The following is a 10,183-nucleotide window of genomic DNA, read 5'->3' on the forward strand; positions in this document are numbered from 1 at the left end:
CAGCACCTGGTATTCCCAGGCGGTCTCCCATCCAAGTACTAACCAGGCCCGACCCTGCTTAGCTTCCGAGATCGGACGAGATCGGGCGTGTTCAGAGTGGTATGGCCGTAAGCGACAGTGAACGTGACAAATACCCTCTTTAAACATGATGATCGTGTCCTTCATGCACAAAGCTATGTGTTTATGTTAAGTGTAGGAGCCTTTCCTTTTCACTGTTTGCTTGTTTGCTTGTTTGTTTGGCTCTCAACATGTCAACCTTGTAAGATTTTAATACAAAAGTGTGTTTACATTTTGATCTGTGTAGTCCCCAAAAGTGCAGAGAGCTGCAGAGTAAGAGGTTATTGAAGCAGGAGCAGCAGCGTCCTCTGCTGATTGCAAAGTATTTAAAACATTAGAAAATGTTTTGGTTTTGGGCATAGATTTAATAAAGTGGATAAAATTATTATACAGAAAAGCAAAAAGTAGAGTTAAATGCATTGGGGCGCTGACAGTTGTGTTTTTGCTTCAGAAAGATCAGCCAGGCAGGGGTGTCCTCCGTCTTCACTGCTGTACAGTTTAGTTGCGGAACCCCTAGCCTTGTTAATTAAAAAAGAAAAAGGCATACAGGGTATTAAATGGAATTCAGGGGAGTAGACTAAATTATGCAATAACATAAGTGAATTCTGACAAATCTGAAATAATGTATTGTGGAACTGTAAATAAAACAGAAAATAGGTGGGCTTTTAAAGAAGCTCAATATAAAATTGTTTGGAAAAGTGCTTGGTATTTATTTAGGAAAAAATTAGATACAGGCAAGAAATACATGACATGGAGTGAAACAATGAATATACAAAATAATCTGTGGAAAGCCAGATGCCTGAAAATTGAGGGAAGTTAGTTTGGTGTCTTTGTCCTTGTGGAGAGGGCAAAGCCAATCTGGTTACTCACAAAACAATGATAGCTAATAAAAAAAGATGGTGGTTTAGGTTTGGTTGATTTGTTCTGCAAAAAAGAGCATTTTGAATTAAAGCAGTTGCAAAATTTTTGGACAATACTCAATGGTATCCCATGATGGACAGGCTGGCAGACTGCTTAGAGCGATGTGGTAATTATGTGAAGTGGATTCTGTGTAAACAGCTACCAAAAGAGACCTATAGCAGTCTACCAGCCATCCATCAAGAGGTGCTGGAGGCCTGGGGCATAGTGTTGCCTCATTTAAGACCAGTGTGTGAAAATAAGATGCAGAGGGAGAAAGTTGCTACTGCAGTCCAGACATGTGGTGCAGGACAACGCTCTAAACTTCCTTCTGTGCATAGGTGAAAATTCAAAAAAGATTATAGAAATCACAACAAAACATTGGTATAAAATATTGATAATGAGGATGATTAAAAGAGGCTTTAGCGGAAGCGTGGGGGAAACTTTTTCCTCACTTATAACTGTCAAAATATTTGGAGAAACATAGATTTGAATCATTCCAATCCAAAAATTCATAACACTGATTTCAAAATACACTACAGACTGATCTTTTCAGGCATTGTCCTGCACCAGATAAATAAAAATGCATATAAGAGAGAATGTAGTGTATGTAATACTCAGCTGTTGTGAATGGACATTTAAAATGGATATATAGTGGGACTGGGCCACTCTCTTTGGACTCTAGCCACCTTTGCTAGAAGAAACTTTGCTCTCTATAAGGACAAGAAATTGAAGATTTGGTGTCTTTTTTCAAACTTGTTGAAAGTGCATTTAAGATTGTTGTATAAAGCAAATGTAGAACACATAGAAAATTTCATTTTGATGAATGTAAATATCTAATACAACTCTCAAAACACTCGCCCCTCAGGGGACTCAAACTCAGAAATGGATCTCTCACAGGTTACACAGATGAGGAAAAGACAAATCACAGAAAGACAACTGAAAAAGAACAAAAAAAAAAAAAACACACATGAACAAAGTAATTACGTTTCTCCAGCTCGCCCTCTCAATGACAGTTATTCTCTCGCTTAATGCCCGTGAACTCCGTAGCAGAGACAAGCTGGACTGTCTCATCCAAAATGTAAAATGCGTTATCTTGGTACTACAAGAAATGGGATAATGAGATCATAAACCATGTTACCAGACATTGGGAGGGGAGTGTGCTTTTATGCCAATGGGACAAATCTGGCATGTGGAGTAACAATATTAATATGAAAGAATGTATTTGAAAAATCTGATTGTATTTACAGTGGCTTGCAAAAATATTCATACCACTTGAACTTTTCCACATTTTGTCACATTACAACCACAAACGTAAATGTATTTTATTGGGATTTTATGTGATAGGCCAACACAAAGTGGCGCATAATTGTGAAGTGGAAGGAAAATGATACAGGATTTTGAAATTGTTTTACAAATAAAAAACTTAAAAGTGTGGCGTGCAAAAGTATTCAGCCCCCTTTACTCTGATACCTCTAAATAAAATCCAGTGCAACCAATTGCCTTCAGAAGTCACCTAATTAGTAAATCGAGTCCACCTGTGTGTAATCTAATCTCAGTATAAATACATCTATTCTGTGAAGGCCTCGGAGGTTACATTAGAACATTAGTGAACAAACAGCATCATGAAGCCCAAGGAACACACCAGACAGGTCAGGGATAACCTTGTGGAGAAGTTTAAAGCAGGGTTAGGTTATAAAAAAATATCCCAAGCTTTGAACATCTGACAGAGCAATGTTCAATCCATCATCCGAAAATGGAAAGAGTATGGCACAACTGCAAACCTACCAAGACGTGGCCATTCACCTAAACTGACAGGCCGGGCAAGGAGAGCATTGATCAGAGAAGCAGCCAAGAGGCCCATGGTAACTCTGGAGGAGCTGCAGAGATCCACAGCTCAGATGGGAGAATCTGTCCACAGGACAACTATTAGTCGTGCACTCCACAAATCGGGCCTTTATGGAAGAGTGGCAAGAAGAAAGCAATTGTTGAAACAAAGCCATAAGAAGTCCCGTATGCAGTTTGCCACAAGCCATGTGGGGGACACAGCAAACATGTGGTGGAAGGTGCTCTGGTCAGATGAGACCAAAATTTAAGTTTTTGGCCTAAATGCAAAATGCTATGTGTGGCAGAAAACTAACACTGCACATCACCCTGAACACACCATCCCCACTGTGAAACGTGGTGGCAGCATCATACTGTGGGGATGCTGTTCTTCAGCAGGGACAGGGAAGCTGGTCAGAGTTGATGGGAAGATGGATGGAGCCAAATACAGGGCAATCTTGGAAGAAAACCTGTTAAAGACTTGAGTCTGGGGCGGAGGTTCACTTTCCAGCAGGACAACGTGTCATGGTTTGCTATGGCAGACACTTTTTGTTAGTTTTGTTTTGGACTTTCTCACTTCCTGTTTTATTTGGTAATAAGGTTTCCTTGTGTGTCTCAGTGTTTTGCTTCCTGTCTTGGTCTTGTTTGTGTGGTGATTGTCTGCCCCGCCCTAATGTGTTTCACCTGTGTTCAATCACCCTTGCCTCCCTTGTCTATATAGTCTTTGTGCTCCCCTTTGTCTGGTTCGGTTCGTCTGTTGTCTTTCTGTTTATCCCTGCTGTCTCTCTGTTGTTCTCTGGATCTTGTGTGAAATAAACCTGTCTGCACCGTCCCCAATGTGTTGGCTGCATTTGGGTCCTACTTACCTCAAAACCCTGACACAACGACCCTAAACATACAGCCAGAGCTGCAATGGAATGGTTTAGATCAAAGCATATTCATGTGTTAGAATGGCCCGGTCAAAGTCCAGACCTGAATCCAATTGAGAATCTCTGGCAAGACTTGAAAATTGCTGTTCACAGACGCTCTCCATCCAATCTGACTGAGCTTGAGCTATTTTGCAAAGAAGACTGGGCAAAAATTTCAGTCTCTAGATGTGCAAAGCTGGTAGAGACATACCCCAAAAGACTTGCAGCTGTAATTGCAGCGAAAGGTGGTTCTACAAAGTATTGACCCCGGGGGGGGGGGGGCTGAATACTTTTGGAAGCCACACTTTTCAGTTTTATTTGTAAAAAAAACTTTGAAAACCATGTATCATTTTCCTTCCACTTTACAATTTTGTAACCCTGATCCACTTTACAATTTTGTAACCCTGATCATGATATAAGTGAGTATGTTAATTTGAAAAATACATTACATAAATATGAAACAAAGAGATGCAGGGGAGCTATGATCAGGAGCAAGGCCAAACATATCACAGAGGGAGAAAAAAGTAGCATATTTTTTAGATTTAGAAAAAAAGAAGCAAGGGAAAACATTCATCAATGAGTTAAAGAATAATGAAAGAAAAACAGAAACAAAGACATTTTAGCTACAGTGCAAGATTACTATCAACAATTATTCAAGAGCGAAAGAATAGAAGGGAAAATGACAACAATAAACAGCATAAAGGAAAAAATATCAAATGAAGACAGAGTGGTGTGACTCACCTCTTGTAATAAAAGAAAGAGACAGCAATAGAAAGTCTGAACAAAAATAAAAGTCCAGGAATAGATGGTCTAACAGGGGAGTTTTATCAAACTTTTAAACAACTTGTCTCCCGTCCTTTTAAACATCTACAACAGCATGGAAAGTAAAGATCGCACTCCCAAGACTTTGACACTCGGCCTGATAACTATATTATATAAGAATAGAGGGGACAGGACCCTGCTGAAAATTATAGACCAATCAGTTTATTAAACAGAGATTACAAAATTTTCACTAAAATATTGGCAAACCAGTTAAACAGTAATAGCATCAACAGTTAACTGGTCACAAGCTTACAGTATTCCTGGGCGAGACATCACAGACACCATTTTATCAGTCAAAGAAACAATTCATCAAATGGCAAAACAAGGCATTTATTTAGGAGTAGACCTGGAAAAAGTGTTTGACAGAATAGAACACAATTTCTTATGGGCAGTACTAAGAAAATTCGGATTTGGCAATAATTTCATCAAATGGATTCAACTACTTTACAATGACACATACAGCTGCGTCAAGTGCAACGGACACATAACAGGCAAAAATCCAAAGATCAGTAAGGCAGGGCTGTCCCCTCTCCTCCCTACTGTACAGCCTGGCATCCGAGCCCTTCGCCCTCTTAGTCAACCAGGACAGACAAATAAAAAGGTATAACATCTCCAACAGGATCAGTTTGCAAAATAGTACAGTACGCAGATGATACAAACATAAACAAGACAGCATAAACAAGGTTCTAATTCAGATTTCAAAATAGAGCGAAGCTTCAGGTGCAAAAATCAACACAAACAAAACTGAAATCATGTATTGTGTAGGGGTGGCTCGGTCAACAGGCAGGTGGCAATTTAGGGAGGCAAGAGAGAGTGTCAAAGTCTTGGGAGTGCATCTCGGACAAGATCAGGGGGCTGCTAGAATAAAAACATGGGGGGAGTTGCTCAGAAAAATGAATAGCACACTAGCGTTGTGGAAAATGAGGGGGCTCATGCTGAGAGGCAAGGTGGTCGTTTTCAGCTCCCCTGTGCTCTCAAAAATGAACCTAATTCTAGCAGTTCATGACATGCCCAAACAAAAACACAAACCAGTTTAAATAACAGCATTTCCACCTTTTATATGGGGAAATAAAAGAAATCTTGTAGCGCACAAAACAATAATGAATGATCATAAGAACGGAGGACTCAACTTAATTGCCACCAAAAAGCTAGCTCTCAGGATTAAAATAATCAAAAAGTATTTACAAAGCTCAAATAAACATGAATGGAAAAACTATTTTCACAACTCAATTGAATCCGTTGGTCACTGTGGAAAACACAACCTCTGCCAAATTCTACCAAAAAAACAATATACTCATCTGTCCTTTTTAGCATGAAATCTTCGAGGCCTGGGGGTTGGCATGGCCATTCCTCAAAACGCAAGTAGAAAGCAGGGCACATGCAGCTCCCCGTTTGCCACAACCCAGAAATCACACATCTGGGCAGCTCCCTCTCCTGCAGCTCCCTGACAGAAGCAGGTATACACAGGGCTAAGGATATCATGGATAGGCAGGGCAAAATAAGTGTTGAGAAAACTCTGTGTGCTGAGAAATAAACATGTCAAGTACAGAAAGAAAACAATAGAAAATGTGTTAAAATACAGGCAGGCATGCCACAGGAATGGAAACACTCCTACCAAAACACTGCTTGTAAGGTGCAGGATGACACTCTGGATTTCCTCTTGGTAACCGGTTCAAACCTTAAAAGCATACAAGAAAAAAAATCTAAATTTTGGTACATCACACTTCTGAGGCAGGTTACAAAAAAGCCTGCCTCAGAAACAATCTGGCAAAAACAATTTCCAAATAAAAACATAGCCAACATTTGGCACAACATACAGCAACCCCAATTGTACCAATACAGACTTCTAGTTCTAATATACACCTCCTGGTGCAACTTAGACACATCATCAGTGTTGTATCCTGGGGTCACAGGGTGTTTCGGGTCTCACAACAGACACCCTCGCCCAGGCAACCCAGCCGGGGTGGTCAGTCCCAGCTTGTGTCTAAGTAGCACATGTGGTCCACAGATCGCCCCGCTTGATCCACAGCCATCTGGACGCCTTTTCTGCCGCGTCAGTGATGTTCTTGATGGCTCTTCTATTCTGCAGTCCCTTCACACCCAGCATCTTGAGTGCCCTGATGAGAGACTGGCCGGTGAATCCTCTGCACCCGACCGGGGTTGCATCGGGTTCTCCATCCCCTGCTACGGCATTCACCTGCCAGCTCCTCATACTTGGCCCTCTTCCTCTCAAAGGCCTCCTCCATCCGGTCTTCCCAGGGAACAGTCAACTCCAGCAGGACCACTTGTCTCGTTGTTTCTGACACCAGGACCATGTCTGGCCTGAGTGTGGTCACTGCGATGTTCTCCGGGAACTTGAGCTGTCTCCCTAGGTTGACTTTCAGCTGCCAGTCCCGAGCTGTCGCCAGCAGCCCCCCTGCTTGACTCCAGAGCTGCTGCAGCTTCTCCCCAGCCCTAACAAAGGCGATGGACTGCCTTGTTGGTTGTTGGCCTTTACTGGTGGAGATCCCTGTGCTGATGGCCTCTGCGATGACCCGCAACACTTGGTCATGGCGCCAGCGGTAACGCCCCTCTCCCAGAGCCCAACAGATGAGTGACGCGGCCAAATAATAAGAGATGACACAAGAAGTTAGAGCAAAAAAATCATAATTTATTTAAACCAACCCAAGACCAACATATCAAAAAATGGTATGAGGTGTGGCAGTCAGTAATTCAGCAATGTTAGTGTGTATGCATGCTTGTCAAATTAGTGACTGGTGTGTTGTAAGGTGGAATCAAAAGCAAATAAGCAAAAATAAGGAGCGTGTAGAGTAGAGAGCAGAGTTCCCCCTTTGTCCTCTCTCTCTCCTCCCAGAGCTAATCAGGTGTGCTCTTGTAGTGCTGGGAACACGGGGCCCAGGTGTCAGGAGCAACTAACGATGACCCAATGCCTCGTGCTGGGCATCTGCTGTACAAAAAGAAAGACAACCAGCCCAACAGCCACAAGAGGCATGGCCGTCACATGAGGATAAGGTGAAGTGGATTTTTTAAAAGCACTTTTGAAAGAATATTGGAGTGTGGGTTTAGATTGTGAAGAACAATGGAGGAAATTGTTTTTGTTTGGTTTTATTGAAAAAAGCAAGAATGTGAATTTTTGGTTGTTTAATTTTGTTTTAAGCCATGCCAGACTAGCAGTAGTACATAGAAGGAATTATGCGCACTTTGAGGGACGGATGCTTAATGTGAAGCTTTTGTTTAAAGCAATAGTGAAGAGAGATATAACATTAGCTTGCAAGTATGGAGGGGAGGAGGTGAGAGAATTTTTTGTGAGTGGGAATAAGTTTATCAAAGAAGGGGAGGGGGGAAAGATTCCATTTGATTGATAATTGTTTAATTGGTTTGTTAAATACTTTTTCTGTTGAATTAAATAGACTGTTAAATTCGTAATAGGGAGGGGAAACGGAAAAGTAATGTTCCCCCTTTGTCCTCTTTCTCTCCTCCCAGAGCTAATCAGGTGTGCTCTTGTAGTGCTGGGAACACCGGGCCCAGGTGTCAGGAGCAACTAACAATGACCCAACACCTCCTGCTGGGAAAAAGAAAGACAACCAGCCCAACAGCCACAAGAGGCATGGCTGCTGTGGTGTGTCAAGTCATATTGATCGGCCAATGCAGCTGCCTCACCAACTGTTGTCAACTTTATCTTGAAGACGAGAAAATATTTGAGAACTTGGAGGAGTGGGGAGTAAGGCCGGTATCGGCAATTAAAAGACGTGTTTGGCCGGGAACACAGATTGCGGACAGGACCAGATTTCTGAAAGTGAGGTTCACGAAGCAGGTGCAGTCGCTCCCTTACTCCACCAAATTCGAGACAATGAGGGACACTGAGTGCTTTAGAGTCATCCATGTCATGTCTGCCGACTGTGTATACAACCGGGGCACATAGTGAGAGACTGCCCGGCATTTACATGTTTCAGATGTGGGAACCAAGGATCCGATGTAACAGGTAGTGAAGAGGAAATAAGGGTGAAGGTGGGAGAAGTGAGAAAAAGATCTGTGAGCAAGAAGCATGGCAGCAGACTGGACAAAGCAAAAAAGAAAATTGTAAAATGATAAGTAATTATGGAGACATTCTTTTCATTTGTAATTTCAATGCTTATCATTTCCTCCTTTAATGGGAACGGGCTGAGAAATAAAGACAGAAGGCAGCAAACTCTGATGACATGTGAAGCGGACATTATATGCCTGCAAGAGACGCACTGGGATGATGAAAGTGTGAGGGGAAACTGCAACAATGATGTAGCAATTCTAGTGAAAAAAGGAGTGATTGAGAATGTAAGAAAATGTGTGGATGATGGAGATGGAAGAGTGATTGGGATAACATTCGAACATACGGGGAAACAGTTTCAATTAGTCAATGTTTATGCACCGAATGAGGAGAAAGAGAGAGGCATTTTTTGAGAGGGTAGGGAGGTTGTGTGGCAACAATAGTATGATTGTGGGTGATTTCAATGTGTGGTGTGGAAAGATGGATACATCATCAAATGTGTGCTATAGAAGCGACGCATCAAGAGGTGTGCTGAAAGAGATGATGAGAATAAGACACAATCAGTAGTATAAAGGACACAATAGATTATATGAAGAAAGAGAAAGAAGGGATAGTGATAAGCTTAGATCATCATTACTTACACAGGGTGTTGGAGGAAATGGGCTTTGGGCATAGGTTAGGCGGATGGATAAGAAGGATGTATGATAGGGCAGTTAGCCTTGTGAAAGTTAATGGTATAGTCACAGACACATTTAGATTAGAAAGGTCAGTCAGGCAAGGGTTTCCGATGTCATTGTTGCTGTACTCACTGTCAGCAAAGCCATTAGCACTGCTGCTGAGTCAAAATAATAAGATAAAGGGAATGGAGGGCAGGTGAGCTTAGTATACCAATACGCAGATGACAACAGTCACAGTGAAGGACAAAGAAAGTGTAGTTGAGGTTTTAGATAGATTAGAGTTGTATGGGAGGGCATCAGGGGCTAAAGTGAATATAGAGAAGTCAGAGATCATGTATACAGAAGAGGATAGTGTAGGGAGGAGCACCAGAGCACTACACAGAAGGGCTTTAACATTCTGGAAAGCCTGCTGACAGATAGGAGACCACACATATTTGGCACTGGTTTTCAACAAATCAGTGAGGGGGGTCAACCACAGAAGAAAAGTTCTTACAGAACCTGCAGTAGTACCCCACCATTCCCAAGACTAGCTCTTTTTTTTGTCGACTCCCTGATGCCCTGACTGGTCATGGGATAGCCGCAGAACTAAGCTACAGAACTTAGCTGGTACCACGACCTGAAGCACTCACACTCATCTGGTCCATCACTAGCAGCAGAGACTGGATTAACCACCGGAAGTGGAGGAACATCAGGCCACACGCGTCTACCAGCCAGCCCATTCCCAAGAATGAGATGGACTTTGTTCACTGGCAATGCTGGGCGCACACCAATGGACAACTCCCCCTGCACCAAATCTGAAAAGAGATGTAGTCTGAAATGGAGCAGACAAAACAACCAATCCCATTCCCAGAACTAGCACTGAATCTCCAGTATCAGTGTCCTCTGAAAAAAGGAGAACAGACGCCAGGATGAACAAATCCAACGCACCGGTGTCTCTCAGGATTGTAACACTCACTGCCAAAGACGCAAATGCA

At 42.3% G+C, this 10,183-nt stretch overlaps 1 protein-coding gene and 1 pseudogene across 1 annotated transcript in view; both read right to left on the bottom strand.

The window, feature by feature from the left end:
• On the bottom strand, positions 1-113 carry LOC111668146 (5S ribosomal RNA; annotated as a pseudogene).
• The window catches only part of prpf8 (pre-mRNA processing factor 8), a 27,263-nt gene extending 17,335 nt beyond the window's left edge, over positions 1-9,928 (bottom strand). Inside the window, exons 1-2 of the mRNA XM_023424104.2 lie at positions 9,839-9,928; positions 6,659-7,078 (exon numbers count right to left, since the gene is read on the bottom strand). Of these exons, the coding sequence (XP_023279872.1) occupies positions 6,659-7,078; positions 9,839-9,928 (510 nt within the window). The remainder of the gene's footprint in view (positions 1-6,658; positions 7,079-9,838) is intronic.
• Between the last annotated feature and the right edge of the window lie 255 nt (positions 9,929-10,183).

The sequence above is a fragment of the Seriola lalandi genome, unplaced genomic scaffold (genome assembly GCF_002814215.2).
Source record: "Seriola lalandi dorsalis isolate HSWRI2012SDOR001 ecotype SW California unplaced genomic scaffold, Sedor1 jcf7180002054703, whole genome shotgun sequence".
Taxonomy (NCBI): domain Eukaryota; kingdom Metazoa; phylum Chordata; class Actinopteri; order Carangiformes; family Carangidae; genus Seriola; species Seriola lalandi.